At 38.7% G+C, this 22,490-nt stretch overlaps 1 protein-coding gene across 6 annotated transcripts in view; it reads right to left on the bottom strand.

Moving 5' to 3' along the window:
• The window catches only part of LOC124125615 (phenylalanine-4-hydroxylase-like), a 37,858-nt gene that overhangs the window by 7,852 nt on the left and 7,516 nt on the right, over positions 1–22,490 (bottom strand). For 2 of the 6 annotated variants that reach the window (XM_048383969.1, XM_048383970.1), the window contains exons 2-8: positions 13,332–13,466; positions 11,028–11,211; positions 6,979–7,011; positions 3,675–3,763; positions 1,669–1,736; positions 1,106–1,156; positions 38–183 (exon numbers count right to left, since the gene is read on the bottom strand). In XM_048383969.1, coding sequence (XP_048239926.1) covers positions 38–183; positions 1,106–1,156; positions 1,669–1,736; positions 3,675–3,763; positions 6,979–7,011; positions 11,028–11,211; positions 13,332–13,466 — 706 coding nt within the window. Of the gene's footprint in view, positions 1–37; positions 184–1,105; positions 1,157–1,668; positions 1,737–3,674; positions 3,764–6,335; positions 6,345–6,978; positions 7,012–7,617; positions 7,630–11,027; positions 11,212–13,331; positions 13,467–15,030; positions 15,165–22,490 lie in introns of those variants that run through there. The other 4 variants (XM_046488971.2, XM_046488980.2, XM_046488963.2 and 1 more) reach the window with 4 other exon arrangements.

Raw genomic sequence — 22,490 nt, 5'->3', positions numbered from 1 at the left:
CTAGAGCGGAAACAGATACGCCACAACGGCGCCTTACCTTTGAGGAACTGCGAGATGTCCTCCAGCTGGGGGATGTTGTCCTCCCTGAAGCCGCAGTTGTCCACCAGCAGGGGGAAGATGTGGTTGAACTCCTGACAGGCGTGGGTCGGGTACAGCTTCGTCAGCTCCCGGAAGATGGTGCCCCTGTTAGAGTCAATGTTGTACTACATCTCAGTAAGCAATGGGTTGGGCACTAGTGGTGGGACGATGCACTGATGCATCGCGATATTTCACTTCTCGATACAAGTATCTATCACAGTTGCACACTAAGTAAAAAGTATCGATGCTTACCTTAAATGTATTCTTTAATAAATGTTGCACCAAACACTAATTAGTAGTGAATAAGTAAATATTTCCATCCATTGTGCCAAACTTGACACTGCCAGCTGTAAATCTTCAGTGTGCCAGGTATCTGAATATCCTGTCTATTAAAAATATGGGTTACGCACCACAGAAACGAGCACATACAAGTATCGTGATCAAGGTATGGTGATACGTATCAGATCGCACAGTTGGTGTACCATCCCAGCCTTATTGGTCACTACCTTCAACATGTTAGTGAGTCAGATGGCTTTAACATCAGTGAGAGAGACAGACAGACAGACAGACACACACACACTGGCATAGGCGAACTTCCCGTAAGTGGGCATGTTTTATGACATTTTACATCATTTCTTCAGATGGCTTTAACATCAGAGAGAGAGAGAGAGAGAGAAAAGAGAGAGAGAGAGAAAAGAGAGAGAGAGAGAAAAGAGAGAGAGGGAGAGAGAGAGAAGGGAGAGAGACAAAGAGAGAGAGAGAGACAAAGAGAGAGCGAGAGAGGGAGAGAGAGAGAAGAGAGAGAGAGAGAGACAAAGAGAGAGAGAGACAAAGAGAGAGCGAGAGAGAGAGAGAGAGAAACACATGATCAGGGCAAATCTGGGATTTGTTTGAATCCATGATCATAGGGTTCTGCTATGCCTAATGGCCACACACATAATTGCAGCACTTTAGACAACTGAGACCCCTGCTCCAGTTAAATAGTTGTATATGATGGCATCGATAGTGTAGACAGCTTGTAACTCACCATGTTTTTTTCTCTTCCTCCGAATATGTCACATGAGGGATAGGAGTCCCACTGGAGAATTAAACTAAATATTAGTTTGCCTGTCAATATATGATCCTAGAACAATTGCAACTCAGACGTTCCTAAGTTAATCAACAAAGTAATTGTCCATCTGAAGTAAGAGCCTTTTATAAATCTTGATCAGAGATTCATTTATTTTCGAACATTATTTTTTACATTTTAGAGCTTTTTTATTAATATACTAATTTATCCAGCTGTTGAAATGAAAATAAAAACAACGTTTTTAAACTAATGTGATTAGTATTGTCAGTTTGGTAAATTAAGAACATAAATAAAATGAAAAAAAATCTGAAAAGAGCATCTTTGGGTGAAGACTCAAAGAGTCCTAAACTTTTCCTCTCATATTGAGCAACTGCAGAAAAAAATTATCTGAAAGTTGGCAAGGATATTTTATTCACTTATTTTTTACTTATATGAATGAACAATACCTCATTTTCCAAGGTGATACCATATAGTGGCCCTTACTGTCTCCCATTTCACCTTTGTGAAGTAAATATACTCACTGCTTGTAGTGAAATGCTATATCAGCAAACTCCTTCCTCCGAGCCCTGTACACCTGATCCTTAAATCCCTGGAACAAATTCACCAGTTCAAAAAACTAAATAATCTTTTGCATATTTTTGTAGTTGACACTTAGCTATTGGTTAAAAAAAATCACCAAAGCCCAATGAAATCTGTTGGAGAAATAGGCCTCTCTCGTATGATTGTGATGCTGATGCAATGGACTCACTCCTGTGCCATCTTACTGCTGGAGAAATACCCCTACTCTCATCTTATTTCTGGAAAAATGTACAGTGATAAGCAAAAGAAAACAATATTTAGTGCCATTTTAGAAACTTAATGATTTTTTATGAAAACAAGATCATGACAAAAATAACGCTCATGTTTTATCATAAACTTAAAATCTGTGAAAATTTAACACCTGGGTTAAAATGGACTAAATTCTTGATAACCTGACACATGTTTTGACAACGTGGCAGTTTGAAACAAGTTGAAATCCATGAGGCAACATAGGCAGATCCCGAGGCGGGGGTACCGGATCCCCCCTCTTCCCCTTTGGAAAACCAAGTGTCGTATGTTGTAGGCAGTAAAACTATCTGAGAGAGGATGTTGATATTTTGGACCCCTCTCTTTTCCAAATGCTGGATCCGCCCCGGGCAATTCTGTCTTCATTAAAGAATACAAGTACTGACAGAGGAGATGAAGCATTTGGAACATTTTATGAGAGCTTCTTAAAATTACACTGCGATCTCACAGCTTTGGATATTCTGAGCCATTCATTGTACTCTGCTTACACTACACCACAGTGATAATGAGAAACAAAGAGTAATCACAATAACAACAGTAATAATAATATCAAAATTGACAGATGACATCATGATCCTGGTCACCTTACAAAACAGAGATTAATCCACTCAAAGCTTATTCACATCATCACTCATTAGTTTTCTTAGTCCCATCAGTGTACCTTCATTTTGTATTCTCAGCTCCCTGGGGAGTATACAACCTGCCTATTAGAAGGTTCTGCATTCACATTTCTATCCATTCACTGCTATATCCTGTCCTATAACCTATCATCTGAAGAGCCGAAGGAAGGATTACATCATCTTCTCGAGGCAAGAGAGTTAACTGACTATAAAAGTCCAGTTTCCACCCTTGCCGAACTAGGCTGGAATTACTGGGCTCGATTGTAGCGCCACCAGTGGCTATTACCAGTTATGTCCCTTCTAAGCCTCTCCTATGGACTAATCAGATTCCACCTCTCATATCACTTGCATTTGCTTCACACAAAATGGTAGCGCCCGGTCAATACGATCTGATCGATAATCAAGATCTATATTGTGATAAACCGGCTCTTACATCGTGAAATGCATCAAATCATGTGAACACCTTGATTAAAAACATGAAAAGATTTGGATAATATCTGCTGACAACGAGTTGGTGGTGCACATTCTTCGCAAATCCTGCAATCGACCGAGATCTACACGACAGTTTATGAACCGGATTTTGATTTTGCTGCATGATTTTGATTGGACTATGCATAGACTCGTTAGTCCAGCCAAAATGTAACTCCATAATACCAGCCTAGTTCGGCAAGGGTGGAAACTGGACTTTTATAGTCAGTTAACTCTCTTGCCTCAGGAAGATTGTTTTACATAGGAAACATATGTCAAACACTAGCAACCTAATAATATCAATATCACTGTCCTAAAATTCAGCTCTACTAATGACCCGTGAAAATCCAGGTCAGAATTGGTCTTCAGCAACCCATGCTTGCCTTAAGGCGACGATGACTGTCGTAAGAGGCGACTAACGGGATCGGGTGGTCTGACTCGTCGACTTGGTGGATGCATATCATTGTATTCAAATTGCATAGATCGATGTTCATGATATCAATCACTGGATTGTCTTGTCCAAACTTGATTATTTACAGACCACTGTCATATAGCTGTAACATTGCTGCGCGCAGCTTCAAACAACAAACAAGCACTCAAATGGTTCTACTGACCGGATGATCAGCCTCGAGTTCACTTCCATAACTGAGGATCTGATTGGCGAACCTGTCCAATTCCTTCACTCGACGCGGAAACCATGGAACTGAAAGCATTCAAGAAAAAAATATGAACTCTCTTCACACTCTTACTGAAGACCTGATAATGCAATCAAATATACTACTCAAAAGAATTTAAGGATCATCGATTCTTTTATATTACTATTATTAATCTGCCCTGAAATGAGGTTACCTGTAGTAATATGAAAGAATCGGGTGATCCTTAACTTCTTTTGAGTAGTATATATTTGCCAGATACATCATTATTTTTTTCACCAATTAAATATTTCTTTGCCATTTGTTATAGCTAAAAGGAAAGCAACCAATATATAGATATGGTATGTCATTATTTAATGATATCATAGTATTTAAACCTTTCACATGGGACTGATATTTTTTCGTAAATACAAAAAACATTATTTTTCATGGCAAATTACACTTACAATGAAACACAGTTTTAAACACAGTTGGTACGTGTAGAGAGTCATGAAAATACAAAGGAGTGGTTTGCTTATCAATAAGTGTTTGTCAAAACATGTGTCAGGTTATCAAGAATTTAGTCCATTTGAACCCAGGTGTTATATTTTCACAGATTTTAAGTTTATGATAAAACATGAGCGTTATTTTTGTCATGATCTTGTTTCTTATCTAAGTACTATACTTCACACCTCCAGTGGGTTTTCCGGACAGGTAATAAACACATTTCAAGCAATATATGGCAACTGTTTTTTGTTGTTGCTTTTTTAATGGAAATCACTCAAGAACTACTTCTGAAATGGAGAGAAGCACTGAAAGAATGGATGTTGGAATGGAGAGAGGGAATGGATGTTGGAATGGAGAGAGGGAATGAATGTTGGAAAGGAGGGAGGGAATGGATGTTGGAAAGGAGGGAGGGAATGGATGTTGGAATGGATGTTGGAAAGGAGGGAGGGAATGGATGTTGGAATGGAGACAGGGAATGGATGTTGGAAAGGAGGGAGGGAATGGATGTTGGAATGGAGAGAGGGAATGGATGTTGGAAAGGAGGGAGGGAATGGATGTTGGAAAGGAGGGAGGGAATGGATGTTGGAAAGGAGGGAGGGAATGGATGTTGGAATGGATGTTGGAAAGGAGGGAGGGAATGGATGTTGGAATGGAGAGAGGGAATGGATGTTGGAAAGGAGGGAGGGAATGGATGTTGGAATGGAGAGAGGGAATGGATGTTGGAAAGGAGGGAGGGAATGGATGTTGGAAAGGAGGGAGGGAATGGATGTTGGAAAGGAGGGAGGGAATGGATGTTGGAAAGGAGAGAGGGAATGGATGTTGGAAAGGAGGGAGGGAATGGATGTTGGAAAGGAGAGAGGGAATGGATGTTGGAAAGGAGGGAGGGAATGGATGTTGGAAAGGAGGGAGGGAATGGATGTTGGAATGGAGAGAGGGAATGGATGTTAGAAAGGAGAGAGGGAATGGATGTTGGAATGGATGTTGGAATGGAGAGAGGGAATGGATGTTGGAATGGAGAGAGGGAATGGATGTTGGAAAGGAGGGAGGGAATGGATGTTGGAATGGATGTTGGAAAGGAGAGAGGGAATGGATGTTGGAATTGAGAGAGGGATTTGATGTTGGAATGGAGAGAGGGAATGGATGTTGGAATGGAGAGTCGGAATGGATGTTGGAATGGAGAGAGGGAATGGATGTTGGAATGGATGTTGGAATGGAGAGAGGGAATGGATGTTGGAATGGAGAGAGGGAATGGATGTTGGAATGGAGAGAGGGAATGGATGTTGGAATGGAGAGAGGGAATAGATGTTGGAATGGAGAGAGGGAATGGATGTTGGAATGGAAAGAGTGAATGGATGTTGGAATGGAGAGAGGGAATAGATGTTGGAATGGAGAGAGGGAATGGATGTTGGAATGGAGAGAGGGAATAGATGTTGGAATGGAGAGAGGGAATGCAGAGAGAGGGAATTCAGAGAGAGGGAATAGTCAGAAGTAATGACTCACTGAATTGAAGGAATGACACTTAATAACATATTACATGTACAGCAAAGTGAAACGTACAGAGAAATACATTTAAAGCAGACAAGAGACCATACTGTACTACAAACATTGACATCAAGCTGTTAGGGTCTACAAATAGCAACTTAGTATGTGTTGAGTCAGACAGGAAGGGGATAGGTTTTCATCACAGATCAGTTGTCCGTTTCTCCTGATCCTCCGTACAATTCTACTTACGAAAAACATTTCGGAGTATATATTTATTAATCTTTCCACCTTTTGTTATCTTATTAATTTTGTTGTCCTTACATGTACATATATATGCTCTCTGCTTCATAGCATTCATTCTCCTGATGAAAGAGTAAGCATATACTCCGAAACGTTGTGTTCCTCATAATAAAGAAGTTGACATCCATATATTCTCTTCCTTGAATGCATATTCATCCTTAACATATACCTTGACATAAAATGCTTGTCCTCATCCTGCCTTTTCAGCAGATAAAATTATCAAGTTCTGCACTATTAAGAATCGTAAAAAAAGGTACGAAATGTAAATGCATGGTGCAAGACATTTCCTAAGAAAGAGAAGTGATTGCATGAAAAGAATACATTATGTCAGAGTGCAAAGTCATACTCCCTCACCATCATATCCTTTAGGCATGCAAATACAAACATTTTTTTAAAAATACTTCCAATAGAGACATTATTTTAGAAACCTGATTTCTCTTTAGGATTTTGCCATTAAAAGGGAGTTACCAGAGTAACTCAAGTAGAAAAGAGGAAGAGGAAGAAACGTATCATCAAGACTTGACATGCTTTGTAGTAGTGTATACAAGCACACAAAGTAAAACTTACAATGGGGCATCCCTGGTTCTAATACTGACCAGAGCCATAATGCAAATTATGCAAATCTCAGGATAATAAATGAAATGACATAATAATATCATCTTCTTGTGTCTACTAAAACACAAACAAAAAATGTCATAAATTTAATTCAATTTGCAGACTTTTTTCCAGCAATATGCCAATAGATAGGATACAAAAAACATTTGTTTGGTTCTACTGCATGAATTAACAATTTTGAATTCAAAATATAATTCCAAAAAAGTTAATGAAAAATTTCCGTCCAATCAACCTGGCCATAATTTTAATTCATTTTCCATCTGTAAGAGTCCAAAAGTTAATATGGAACAATGTACAGCATAAGTCATTGACTATTGACAGAGGGAGTTCACCTGTCACCATTCCTGCTGACTCAGCAAAAGCAAATAATAATCCAACTGACCTGTTATCCCCCTACCAATCCTTAAACTAGGACCTGTTGGTCATACGGAAAACATGCAGATACAAATACATCAAGTGTTAGTAAACACCAAACACAGAACACTAAACACAATACAACATTGTTAGTTTGTACATAATTAGGCATTGAAAAGCTCAAATCTTTCTCATCATCATATATGACACTTAAACCATGTGACCAGTAAGTTTTGTTTGGTTTGGTAAGTAATCGGTTTTGATATTGTCAAAGGTGTCTGGAGTTTACTGAAAGATCTTCCCTTGCTCATGCCACTCCATGCTGACAAGGTAGACACAATTGTGTAGATAACAACTTCTTTAATACTGTAAAAAGCGATGTTTTGGTATAGATCCTTATACCGTTGTCAACTTCTAAGTAATGCCTATCAAACAATACATTCCATGCTGGTTGCATAGTTACATTTTTTTGGCCTATTGATGATTAACAGCAAAAAAAGATACAATGGTCCAGAAAATAAGCTTCTGATGAGAAACATTTATTAAGTTCCATTGCCTAACTCTTCAAAAGTAATACTCAATGGTATTTTGTCAGTAATATTCTAAACTAAATCTTAGAGAGCACACATAGTCACAAACAATGCACTGGTTCTCTATAATATATTACCACTGTCAGTATCTGTGTGGAACAAACAATGGTTCATAAACTATAAAGTATACTACTCAACATGTTAGGGATAATAACTGTATGGTTTAATTACCAAAGTCGGAGTTTCCCAGGTTTTGACAATATACAATTACACACAACATGTATTGTCAATACATTTTGTTTGTTTGTTGTTTAACACCGGACTCAGCAATATTCCAGCTATATGAGGGCGGTCTGTAAATAATCGAGTCTGGACCAGACAATCCAGTGATTGACATCATGAGCATCGATCCATGGAATTGGGATAGGATGACATGCATAAACAAATTCAATAAGCCTTACCACACGATCCCGTTAGTCGCCTCTTACAGCAGGCATGGGTTGCTGAAACCTACTCTAACCCGGATCTTCACGGGTTCGGTCAATACCTGATTTAACTATAACAATATGAAAGAATTGTGTGTTCTATAACTTCTTTTGAGTAGTATATAATAATCAACTAAATCACAAGCACCTTAAAATTAAAATGTAATAATTACTTATAAAATTACATCAGCAAAATTACGAACTGTAGTAATAACAATTCGTATAAACATTACATATTTATGAATTTAATTTAAAAACAGTGTTATTTTAAATTGATGCTGCACACTATACAAACAGCTGTAATTTAAGTATAATGCCACTATGAAATATTATAAATCAAAAAACAAAATTCTTTGTTATGTTAATATAAAACAGACATAATCAATTTGTTTTCTTTTCAATTTTAATCAAACCAAAACTATAAAATGTATAACAAATACAACACAATGATTTTTAATTAGGAACCGAAAACAAATACAAACCAATTAACAATTGATACCCTGTGAAAAGTTCAAAAGAATTCTATACCTGAATCCTATTCTAAACTTCAGCCAATCAGATCTAGGCTCCCACTCAATACATGTACCTGTGTACATCGTATTTGATATCATAATGAAACTATCCACACATAACTAATAAATCCATATAAGTGTCATATTCCTGATCAAAATGTATGGGATTACAAATAGGTATAGGTAATGAAGAAAGCCATGCCTCTTGTTTAATAGTATGACAGCTGTTTCCCGGGATGATTAATGGTTGGAATATGTAAATAAGCCATTAGTAAGAAAAACCTACAAAATTATGGATAACAATTTCTGGTTTATTGCATTTAGGACAGTTTGATATTATAAGTCATGGTCTCTTCAGTTGCCGTATACGGTGTCACATTAGGTCAGTAACAACCATCTTGGATTTTTACTGACGGTATACGGGCTCATGTGGGGTCAGTAGTTCTGCTCCCTGATTGGTCAATCTCACTTTGAGGCATAATAAAGATTCTTACACCGTTATCAAGCTGGATGATATAAACACAAAACCATGCAGTATCCAAACAGATGCAATAAGAGATATACTGATGGATAAAAAATAAGTGACTGCATCGGTGTCAGAATCTACATAAAAAATCGCTATATGCAATAAACCAGAAGTTGTTATCCATAAAGTTGTACGTTTATCTTTATGCTCACCAACTTTTAGAATGCCAATCAAACGGTTAATAAGCGATTAGGTTGACAATCACAGGATGATATAAACACCAAACCATGCAATATCCAACAGATGCAAAACGAGATATACTGATGGTTAAAAAAAGGGGAACATCACCAAAGTTCAATGTTAACCTCATAAAGATAATGTCTTCAGTATCAGATATAAACATTTGTACCTGTGTGAAATATGAACATCTGATGTGATCACTTGTTTGCTCGCATCTTTTATCTTTGGGTACACAAGTATATTTTTGCTCCAAGTGTCTGTGATTTTACAGCCATTCCCTTACATTATTCATCAGTATGTTGTGTTCTAACCAGTAGCTGCCACCTCATCTATAACATGGATGCTGAGTGGGGGGAGGTCGACAAACCATTGGGCACCATTTTTCTCAAACAAGCAATTCTACATTCTGTATTCACATCAGTGTAACTAAGCAACTAGTACAACTACATAATTGTAAAGGGGGACACGCCTGAGATGAGTGTCATGTGTATCTTAGGAAGTGGGCAGAATACTGAACTAAATACCAACTGACAGAAGCAAAAAATCCACAATAAAATCTATGATCCAAGAAATGATATAAAAATGTCCCCAAATGTAAAGGATAAAATACCACCCAACTACCACCTATCTCCAGCTACCCCCTATCTCCACCTACTACATATCTCCAAATACCATCTATCTCCCACTACCATGTATCTCCAACTACCATCTATCTCCAACTACAAACTATCTCCAACTATCACATATCTCCCACTACCACGTATCTCCAACTACCACTATCTCCAACTACAAACTATCTCCAACTACCACATATCTCAAACTATCACGTATCTCAAATGACCACCTATCTCCAACTACCACGTATCTCCAATGACCACCTATCTCCAACTAACACCTATCTCCAACTAACACCTTTCTCCAACTAACACCTATCTCCAAGTACCAACTATCTCCAGCTACCACTATCTCAAGCTACTACTATCTCCAGCTACCAACTATCTCCAACTACCACCTATCTCCAACTACCAACTATCTCCAACTACCACCTATCTCCAGCTACCACCTATCTCCAGCTACTACTATCTCCAGCTACCAACTATCTCCAACTACCACCTATCTCCAACTACCAACTATCTCCAAGTACCAACTATCTCCAGCTACCACCTATCTCCAGCTACTACTATCTCCAGCTACCAACTATCTCCAACTACCACCTATCTCCAACTACCAACTATCTCCAACTACCACCTATCTCCAACTACCACCTATCTCCAGCTACCACCTATCTCCAACTACCATCTATCTCCAACTACCACCTATCTCCAAGTACCACCAACTACCACCTATCTCCCACTACCATCTATCTCCAACTACCATCTATCTCCAACTACCATCTATCTCCAACTACCATCTATCTCCAACTACCACCTATCTCCAACTACCAACTACCATCTATCTCCAAGTACCACCTATCTCCAACTACCATCTATCTCCAACTACCACCTATCTCCAACTACCAACTACCACCTATCTCCAACTACCACCTATCTCCAATGACCACCTATCTCCATCTATCACGTATCTCCAACTACCATCCCAGGAACAGCCTCCTTCATTGTGTCAACAGCAATGCCATATCAATATAATTTCTTGTTTTATGGATTTTCTTCTTAGAATCCCAAAGTGTTTTCAAGATTAATTTGAGTTCCAAAACATACCACTCAAAATTTCCAAAATTGATGGTAAGCTTGTCAATAAAACAAGAAGATTTACTGGTGTGGCTAAACTGAGGAGGCTGTCAGGGTATAAAACCCACTTGAAAGGCCTTTGTTTTTATGACGTACCTTCATCGTTTTGTTCTCCGAGACTGCGTGACAGGACTGTCAGATCCCGTGCCTTGTGTCGCAAGCTGTCCGTGGCTTCCTTTAGTCCCCCGGTCAAGTTATCGCACGCTACATAGAACTCGTAGCGTTTTGGATCATCTTTTGCTGGTCGAGACTCAATATGATGCAAGTTCACTTTATAATCCTGAAATGTTCAACAGGTATGGTTAGTACATTTTGGGCCAAATTAATCAAACTTGTTTGTCTGTCCACACACAACCAACCTCCTCAAACATCCAACTCAAATAATTTTATGTCGTTAAGGAACAGTCATTTATTATAGGGGTGGGTGTGCCAGGGGGAATCAGGGGAGGGTCACCCAAAATATGACAGTCTCTAAGGAAGGGTCATAATAAATAATACACATACCGTATTCAACATTATAAGCGCCCCGCTCTAATAAGCGCCCAGAGCGATATTTGCTAATATGTTAGCTAGTGAACAATCCCAATTAGCACCCCTTCCGATTGATCAATGTACACAAGACTTTTTTATTCATGTATAAATGCTCACTCGTGTGTTATATGCACCCTTAATAATGGGCAATTAAATTCTGGAAAATGTATCTGACTTTTCTTTTGTTTCATTTCAGGCTGTCAGCATAAACAACAAAATTTACTATTTTTCAACTGTTTTTTTTTTCACCAAAATTATATTCTAATAAGAGACCCCTATTTCTAATTTTGAGAGCACCCTGGGCGCTTATTACGTCGAATACATTATTTGGGGAGGGTCATGAAAAAATGAACGTTTTACAATAAAATCTAAAATCCTTTTGCATTTTGTATTTTCAGGGATGGTCATGACAAAAATGTACAAGGACATGGGGATGGTCATCTCCAAATATGAGAAGCATTTATGTATAAAAACCTGTGACCCGCCCTTATAAAAAATGACCGGTGCCTTATCATGCTTTTTCCTGACTGATCTTTTGGACCCACATATAAGAAACACATTTTTGTTTAGATGTGACCAACCCCACAAGATGCTGAACTGATATACTTTCATGTTCCTGACGAGATTGACAAAATTTGAGAACTGGGAAAAGTAAAATATAAAGTGTTTGACTATGACTAAAAAAATAATAGTCTTGGTTCTCAGGCACAGTCCGCATCATCATAAAGTTCGCTGTACGTTTCATTTTTATTTCAATTTTTTTTTAAATATAAAAATCCTGAAATATTCAAAGTCCAACAGTAGTCAAACACTGTATTCCAGTATTTTACTTATCAAGGTATACATTTATGTAGGGAGGCCCTTTCCCCAGTTGATTTACACAATTGTTTATTTGGTTACACAACTGTTTATTTGGTTACATACTAGTTTGAACAGCTAAGAAAAAACACACACACCGGCCCCTGCACTATATTTTCAAAAGCCATTGCCTGAGAACCAATTCTTTTATTTTTAAAGCCTATTGTATGATTCATATATGAGGGGAGGCTGAAAAGTTCTGCAGATTTGGCACTGTTTTTTACACCACCAGAAGGACCAGTGGGATCCAGGCACTCCAGCATCATTAGCAAAAGTGTGTTGACCTCAGAGGGAATTATGATAAAAGTAATAAGCCAAAAACTCCCTCACAGCAAACAATCACAGTTAATCTCAAAATGTTTCAACGACTCTTGTGTTGCATAATATACACATCAAAGACAAAATATATTACGGAAATACATAAGAACATTTTTGCTCATGTTTAATTGAATGTATTATATTACATTGCGTGTGGACCAGGCAATCCAGTGATGGATTATGTTAGCAAAGATACACAATGGTTGGGGTACAATGACAGACAAGCAGCAAGGACGCCAAAGCTGACAACCCAACCGTTTTGTCACCTCTTACGTTATTGTTTGTTGTTTAAGCCACACTCAGCAATATTCCAGCTATATAATGGCAGTCTGTAAATAATCAAGTCTGGACCAGATGAACCAGTGATTGATATCATTAGCAACTGGGATACGATCCATGCAACTGGGATACGATGACATGCATCAACTAAGTCAGAGAGCCTGACCACCCGATCCCATTAGTCGCCTCGTATGATAAACAGTCACCTTTTACGGCAAACACGGTTTGCTGAAGACCTATTTTAACCCGGATCTTCACGGGTGGTCACCTGTTACGTCCAGCAAAGGCGACTGGGGGTATTCTATCCTGGAATCCCCCTGGGTGTTAACCAGTAAGCAGTGTTGCAACTTCCAAGCTAATCTACCATAGCCTTGCCCCTCTACTACTCTTTGATAGAAACAGCAAGAGCCTCACCTCCAGGATTTTGAGAGCCTCCGCGAGAGCTCCAACCTTCTCATCTAGCGAGAAGATGAGACTGGTGCTTCCCTCATTGTCCTTGAACGCCTCCACATACATGGGTGGGTGGGTCTCATGGCTGTCCTTCCCAGTCTGAAACACATAAAGATAATGTCCTAGGTGGTTATGTGGGTGTCCTGAGCATCCTTCCTCACTTGTAGTGAGTGAGTTGGGTTTAATGCCGCTTTTAACAGTATTCCAGTAATATTGCGGCGTGTCAGCTTAATGTGGGTGGAAAGCCCGAAGTGATGCAGGTCTCAGACGTTTACCAATTCTGTGAAACCCACGAGCACAGGTATGGTGCTGACATACCTAGGAACATAATCGGGGCGAACCGGGATTCGAACCCACAATCATAGGTTTCTGGTATGCCCAAGGGACGCAACTCTGCACAGCGAATCGCAGCGCCTTAGACGACTGGGCCAACCGTGCCCACCTTCCTCACTTGTAACTCAAAAAGATAATGCAATAACATATTGCCACGCACATGGGTGGGTGGGTGTCATGGATGTCCTTCATCACATAAGTGAGTGAGTTTGATTTTATGCCGCCTTTTGGAATATTCCAGCAATATCACGGCGGGGAACACCAGAAATGGGCTTCACACATTGTACCCATGTCGGGAATCGAAACGGGGTTTTCGGGGTGATGAGCTAATGCTTTAACCACTAGTCTACCTGACTGCCCCTGTAACACATAAAGATAATGTCACCAGCATATTGCCACACACATGGGTACGTCATGGACGTACTTCCTAGCCTGGACCACATGCACACCAGTTAAATATCATTCCCAATAGATAGGCACTCTCATCATCCCTGAAGCTAACAAAACTGTACACATCTTGATCAAGACCATCTGAATACATACATTCTGTTTTTGTTTTATATATATTTTTTTAATTTTCAATCCCAATAGTGAGTGAGAATGGGTTTACGCCACTTTTAGCAATATTCCAGCAATATCACGGCTGGTGACACCACATATGCTTTACACATTGTACCCATGTCGGGATTCGAACCAGGGTCTTCTACGAAGAGCAAACGCTTTAACCACTAGGCTACCCGACCGCCCCTAACTCCCAATAGATACAAGGGTCTAAAGTTGTAGTAATTTTAAATCCCACAATGTCCATCTTTGCGCAGATCGATACGACATTATACCTTTACAAATTTCTCTGATGTCATTGTATGACCAGTGTTTCAAAGATGCAAACTTAAGCAGGTATCAATTACCAAAATAAATCCAGCAAATATGTGAAACAGTGTCCTGAACTGTTTATATACAAATGGCTTGCACAATGGCCTGGGGCTATAGTTCATTGACAGTTAAATAATCCTATATCACAGTAGGACTCAACTTGATTAGTTATGTGTAAACAAACATACTTCTCAATGATGACCGATAACAGAATAACGCTTCATTCAAACTAGATATAATTCACCACTAGATCAGAATGACATAGACATCCTTCTATGCCATTACCAAATTTGAAGAAAAAATATATTCTAAATGACAATTAATCAATGTAATAGAAACTTGACTAATCTGAAACCTGGTTATGTATGCATAGCCAAGATCACAAGCTCCGTATGACCAGCAACATTTCACACAATCGCGAACATTTTGAAAATAATCAAATAATCAAATCAGTTACCTGTATACAGTTCCAGCACATGTAATTGTTGTTAAATTTCAAACTCATGTTATCTGTGTCCCAAACTTTACCAAAACTCCATGCTGAGACATCCATTTTGATCAATGCTCCAAAACAATCCACAAGGCTAATCCACTAATCCAATCAACTGGTCCACTTGTGCTCAGGTAAGTCAGGTACAGAAACTCTGTAACATTTACCCACAATCCTCCTTATATACCCAGTCTGTTGCTAGATATTACATCATCCTTGTTCCTCATATATATCATTATTTACACACACATAAATAAAGCGCTTTGAGTACGATCAGCTCTGTACAAGGAAGCAATCCAAACACAGCCCCGGGGCCCCAAGCTCTGTAGATTCATCTGGTTTTTATGGGGCTTGAGACAACACTAATAGGATGAAATGGATACTATTAGTTATATATTCTGATTGAAGCATATTGTTTTAACGACCATGATGGTTGCAACCATAAACCTATAGTAATTGATTAACATGACCACAGGCAATAGTGGCAATGATTGTGCAGAGCTGAAAAATGTTATATGTATATGTATTCATATCTATATGTGTGGGAGCCATGCGATACCGCGCGTAGTAACCGAGGTAGCGCTTTATCGAAGAGCCCAATAGCGAGGGATCACTGTATAATGGAAATATGATCTGTTATTTTATTTTATTGTCATAGCCAAAGGATAATTGACGCATGTTGACAATACAAAAAAGACATCAGAACACGACATGTGAAAAATTAGCGTTGGAAATACCTGCTTGCCTTTCACACCCTGCCATTGCCACGGGACCATATATGGTTCCGTAAAATTGTCCCTCTTCAACTTTGAATTAAGATGTCAAACACTGCTTGTGCAAAATTATAACCATCATCACCCTAATCATCTCAGCTTTAACATCGTGTAACTCAAATTTTATACAGAGCTTTTTTAGTAATTAGATCTAAACCATTTTCAACACTTCATTAAACCCAAAGTATAAGCGATCGGGGTCATTTCAAAACGACGCGATTCTTAAATCATAAGGCGACCCAGTTACGAGTAATCGAAAATAGGATTGTTGATAGGAATTGCTGCAAATGAAAATGTTTCAACGATATTGACCGAATCTATGTGTACTTAATATTGGGTGATAGTATGCCAGTATAATCTTGTTAATTCTTTAGAAATGACAATAATAATGTCTGATATTGAGCAATCTCCATTGGATGATTTGGCCATTTTTTACTTTTTGTCCTTTATAAATGTGCGATGTCAATGCACCCTGAATTTTTTTTTATCACTAAAGAAAGAACACTGACACTGAAACCTGTATAGATGTACGGTAACTGGGTTTTCATCAAGATATATGGTCCAAACTGTAATTCGTATTCTAACATAATCTTTGAAACAGTGTTTGGACTAATCACGACTTCCGTCAATGTTGTTTTGACATCCAAAACCCTGACCATTTCATCATGATTTTTTTATCGGTAAATATAACTCACGCAAATACTCAATGACTGTGTATTTCAAAATAAATGTGAAATGTCTATCACCATTAGGATTTGTACTTTCCAATGACATGAATTATTGGACATTAATATTTCAAACAAGGGCGCTTACTTGACTTTACTTGCCACATTCAGGGGCATCCCATCTTCCCAAGGCAAGAGAGTTAACTGACTGTGAAAGTCCAGTTTCCACCCTTGCTGAACTTGGCTGGAATTCCTGGGCTCGATCGTAGCGCCACGAGTGGTTATTATGAGTTACATCCCTTCTAAGCCTCTCCTATGGACCAATTCGATTCCATCACTTGCATTTGTTTAAACAAAATGGCGGCGCCCAGTCAAGACGATCTGATCGATAATCAAGATCTATATTGAGATAAAACGGGTCTTACATCGCGAGGTGCATCAAATCACGCAAGCAAATTTTTAAAAAGCATGAAAAGTTTTGGAAAATATCTGTTGACCATGACTTGGCGATGCACATGCTTTGCAAATCCTGCAATCGACCGAAATCGGCACGGCAGTTTACAAACTGGATTTTGATTCTGTTGCGAGATTTTGATTGGACTATGCATAGACTCGTTAGTCCAGCCAAAATGTAACTCCATAATACCAGCCTAGTTCGGCAAGGGTGGAAACTGGACTTTTATAGTCAGTTAACTCTCTTGCCTCAGGAAGATGGGTGCATCCATGTTACGATTAATGTTGAAAAGTGGCAAACTTATAATACCGGCACTCTTACCTATGGCTAGGCAGTGCATTGATCTTTTGGATTTGCTGACTGTTGGAAAGACAATCAACTCAAGTTGAATGTCATACAATTTGGTTACACTGTGTGAAGAAATAAGAACGTTGTAACACTTTTGATAAAATGCGATGATACCGTGCGGCATGCAAAGCCAGCTGTCAGCCAGGCAATATGATGGTTACCTTTGCACGCCCAATGGTCGTGTTGATTTATTACACTGTAAAAGTAAAACTCATTTTTAAATATTCAACACTGCATAAATATAAATTTATCACAGCTGACATAAAATACTCTCATCATTCTAATCCATTTCTGGTTAAAAAATACAAAATAATGAACAACTAGTTCTAAAGGTACCAAGTAAACAATGCTTTGGTTCAGTGTCATAGATTGTACTCTGGGTGACTAATTATCATGATTATGTTTACATCAACCAGCCCCAGCAACAGCCCGAGGATTGATGACTGCACCCAGCTCACCTCTCTGCTTCTAGCTACAGGCAGTGTGCATGTGATCAGTCTGGGATGATGAAACATTGGCCCACTGTGTACATATAGGTAAAAACACTCCATAAACATCACATGGGACTGTTATGTCTCATTGGATTTGGGGGTTAAAAGCCATTCCACAGTCTATGTACTTTGGGCTCAAAATGGCAACCTTAATGAAACATATACTGATTCCATATTTAGGGACCGGTATGTTAAGTAATGTTGTTTGTTTGTTTGTTGTTTAAAGCTGCACTCAGCAATATTCCAGGTATATGACTGCTGTCTGTAAATAATCGAGTCTGGACCAGACAATCCAGTGATTGACATCATGAGCATCAATCCACACAATTGGGATCGATGACATGTATCAACTAAGTCAGCGAGCCTGACCACCCGATCCCGTTAGTCGCCTCTTACTACAAGCATAGTCGCCTTTTACGGCAAGCATGGGTTGCTGAAGACCTATTCTACCCCGGATCTTCACAGGTCTTAAGTAATGTTAATATCCAAACAGATTTATGTTAATGCATAACAAATTGTTCTGTTTTTGTTTGTTTGTTGTTTAATGACCCACTCATCAACATTCCTGTTATATGATGATGGCCTATGAATAGTCAAGTCTGGACCAGACAAACCAGTGATTGATAAAATGAGCAAGTTACCTTATAATGTGAAATATTAAATGTATTCCGGGGTACATATATCCATGTGTATCATGATGAATGTCATATTATCATAGATTTTATACATGCCCAATTTATAACAGTCAGCGTGCATGTATAATCAGAAGACAACGTAATGTGTACATGAGTGAGTGAGTTAAAATTTAACGTCGCATCGGTAACGTGTACGTGAGACGGGTTCCTCATTACACATACAAGTGACTACATAATGTGGGATGTGTGTGTGTGTGTGTGTGTGTGTGTGTGTGTGTGTGTGTGTGTGTGTCCATGGACATGCATATCCTGCATGTACACAAAAAAGGTGCCTGTCCATGGACAAGCATGTCCTGCATGTACATAAGGTGCCTGTCCATGGACGAGCTTGTTCTGCATGTACACAAAAAAGGTGCCTGTCAATGGACAAGCATGTTCTGCATGTACATAAGGTGCCTGTCCATGGACAAGCATGTCCTGCGTGTAACAAAAAAGGTGCCTGTCCATGGACAAGCATTTTCTGCATGTACATAAGGTGCCTGTCCATGGACAAGCATGCTCTGCATGTACACAAAAAAGGTGCCTGTCCATGGACAAGCATGTCCTGCATGTACACAAAAAAGGTGCCTGTCCATGGACAAGCATTTTCTGCATGTACATAAGGTGCCTGTCCATGGACAAGCATGTCCTAAGTGTACACAAAAAAGGTGCCTGTCCATGGACAAGCATGTTCTGCATGTACACAAAAAAGATGCCTGTCCATGGACGAGCATATCCTGCGTGTACACAAAAAAGGTGCCTGTCCATGGACAAGCATGCTCTGCATGTACATAAGGTGCCTGTCCATGGACAAGCATGTCCTGCGTGTACACAAAAAAGGTGCCTGTCCATGGACAAGCATGCTCTGCATGTACATAAGGTGCCTGTCCATGGACAAGCATGTCCTGCATGTACATAAGGTGCCTGTCCATGGACAAGCATGTCCTGCGTGTACACAAAAAAGGTGCCTGTCAATGGACAAGCATGTCCTGCATGTACATAAGGTGCCTGTCCATGGACAAGCATGTCCTGCGTGTACACAAAAAAGGTGCCTGTCCATGGACAATTATGTCCTGCATGTACACAAAAAACGCGTTTACAAGTGTTATTTACCAAAATAAGACAACAAAAGTTAGTTCAGTTATTGATTGTTATACCAGATGTAGAATAACATGAAAGGAAATGTAAAAATAAAAAAACTAAAGGATAATGTTTGGTCGGTAATTTATGACCATGTAAGAAGATACATAACTGCGACAAGTGAGAAAAAAGCTATTGTTACAAAAAACAGTTGCTGACAAATTATGTCAATGAAATGCAGGATAAATATGATAAAAAACATTAAATACTTTTTTTTATTAAATTCTGTTAAATGTATGAATAATATAATTAATAGTTTGCCATGAAAGAGATGAAAATCATTGTAATCCATTTTGGTAGTTGTAATATGGCTAGCATAAAATGGTATAGTGAAATTGGCAAGTGTATATTGTCAATTATCATAATTACATCTAAATTGGGATCAGTAAAAAATATATGATGAACAATGAATGAACAAATGAATGAATTGATTGTATATTAAGAAGTGTCACACATGGCGTACATAGAAGATACATATATACATACACACAGCAAACAGTATAATACTAACCATATGAGGCTAGTTCTGGCCAAGGAGACACTCTAAATACTATTATACAAAGGATGATATAAGCAGTGATAATACAGTATATACAAAATGTCATTCATCTCTCAATGTCTTTACATATAAGGTGAGAAACCAACATACAGAATTTTTAGAGAAACTTGAAATATGAAGACTTTATATTTCACTGTCTACAATCAGTTTGCTTTGACGAAGATCAGATGATTACAATAAAGTTCATTTTGTATTTTGTATGTTCCTAAATAACAACACAAAGGTAATTGAATGTTATTAATTTGTTTTAAACTTCAAATGACATCTGCACATCTTCCCGAGGCAAAAGAGTGAACTAATTTTTAAGTCCAGTTTCCACCCTTGCCGAACTAGGCTGGAATTCCTGGGTTCAATCCTAGAGCCACCAGTGGCTGTTATGAGTTAATGTCCCTTCTATGCCTCTCCTATGGACCAATCAGATTCCACCTCTCGTATCACTTGCATTTGCTTCAAACAAAATGGTGGCGCCCAGTCAAGACAATCAGATCGACAATCAAGATCTATATTGTGATAAAACGGCTCTTACATTGTGAAGTGCATCCAATCACGTGAGGAACTTGATTAAAAACTTGAAAAGATTTGGAAAATATCTGTTGACGAGTTGGCAGTGCACATGCTTTGCAAATACTGCAACCGACTGAACTGCATGACAGTTTACGAACAGGATTTCAATTTTGGTGCACAATTTTATTTGACTATGCATAGACTCGTTAGTCCAGCCAAAACCTAACTCCATAATACCAGCCTAGTTCGGCAAGGGTGGAAACTGGACTTATAGTCAGTTAACTCTCTCGCCTCGGGAAGATGACATCTGCATTGCACTTTGTCATAATATTTTGCTTGGTATCTTTAAATAATTGTCCATGTATATTGTCAAACACTATGACATGCATGATTTTTGAACAGTCAGTATCAGTATATTGAAAAAATATTTATATATAATTTGGACACATCTACATTTAATGCTTTGGGGGTTAAATTAAAATGACAATACTAATTATTTGCACAGTTTTAATCAAATGGGATAAACAATTTGTTTCACAAATATATCTTAATACTATAGCTGTCTTTTAGTTTACTGGGGCGGTCGGGTAGCCTGGTAGTTAAAGCGTTCACTCGTCACGCCGAAGACACAGGTTTGATTCCCGACATGGGCACAATGTGTGAAGCCCATTTCTGGTGTCCCACGCCGTGATATTGCTGGAATATTGCTTAAAGCGACATAAAACCAAACTCACTCACTTGTAGTTTACTAAGATTAACATTGGGTCTGAATGTAGGTGCTACAAATGAATGTAGGTGCTATGACAAAAAGAGGATGTAAATGTCCTATACATCTATTTATGCATCCAACACACACATATATATATGTTCTGGAAATGGCAGTATGATTTTTTAATTGCTTTAACAAATGTCCGATTTTAAGAGCATAAGCAAAAACAAATGATACAATTATCGGTCGTGTTCGTGTTCGTTTTCGTGTTCGTGTTCGTGATTACTTTCAGATTGACCAAAAGTTGATTCTAAGCTAACAATCGCCACCAAATATGTGCAAGTGTCTGCTATTCAGTAGCAATCACTGTTGCTAATGGACCCATGAAGATCCGGGGTAGAACAGGTCTTCAGCAACCCATGCTTGCCCTAAAAAGCGACTATGCTTGTCGTAAGAGGCGACTAACGGGATCGGGTGGTCAGGCTCGCTGACTTGGTTAAAACATGTCATCGATCCCAATAGCGTGGATCGATGCTCATGATACCAATCACTGGATTGTCTGGTCCAGACTTGATTATTTACTGCTGTCACATAGCTGGAATATTGCTGAGTGTGGCGTAAAACAACAAACCAACCAACAAACTGTTGCTGATGAAGGGGCAATAGGAATCTGTTTAAGCTTGGCTACCCCTCTGCAGGTCACAAGTTGACACAGTACACATTGGTTGAATGAATTATTTGATTTTCATGCCCACCCACCCCACTGACAAATGCCAGCCTGATCTACAGACGAACAACATGGCAATGTGTGTCATCGTGTGTCAAGACTGGTTCTTCTCTTACATTGACGTTTAATATTTACTTGAACTTGGCGGAAGTCCCGAGTTTCATCATAAGCTCATCAGCTTTTATCTATGCTGAGTGAACTACTAAAGAAATGTTTGGGTCCCCACTGTGTTGCAAAAACAAATATATTTCTTAAAAGGTTTTCTTAACTTTAAGCAGCAGAATATCTGCACTTGTGCACAACAGATGTAATTCAACATTAACATAGAGTTTTTATTAGTTTCAATAATTTAAATAATAGTAAATGCACTATCGTGTCACTGG

Source organism: Haliotis rufescens, unplaced genomic scaffold (genome assembly GCF_023055435.1).
Source record: "Haliotis rufescens isolate VD_foot unplaced genomic scaffold, xgHalRufe1.0.p SCAF_5, whole genome shotgun sequence".
Taxonomy (NCBI): domain Eukaryota; kingdom Metazoa; phylum Mollusca; class Gastropoda; order Lepetellida; family Haliotidae; genus Haliotis; species Haliotis rufescens.
Note: the sequence above shows the minus strand (reverse complement) of the source record. Positions and strands in the feature narration are given on the sequence as shown.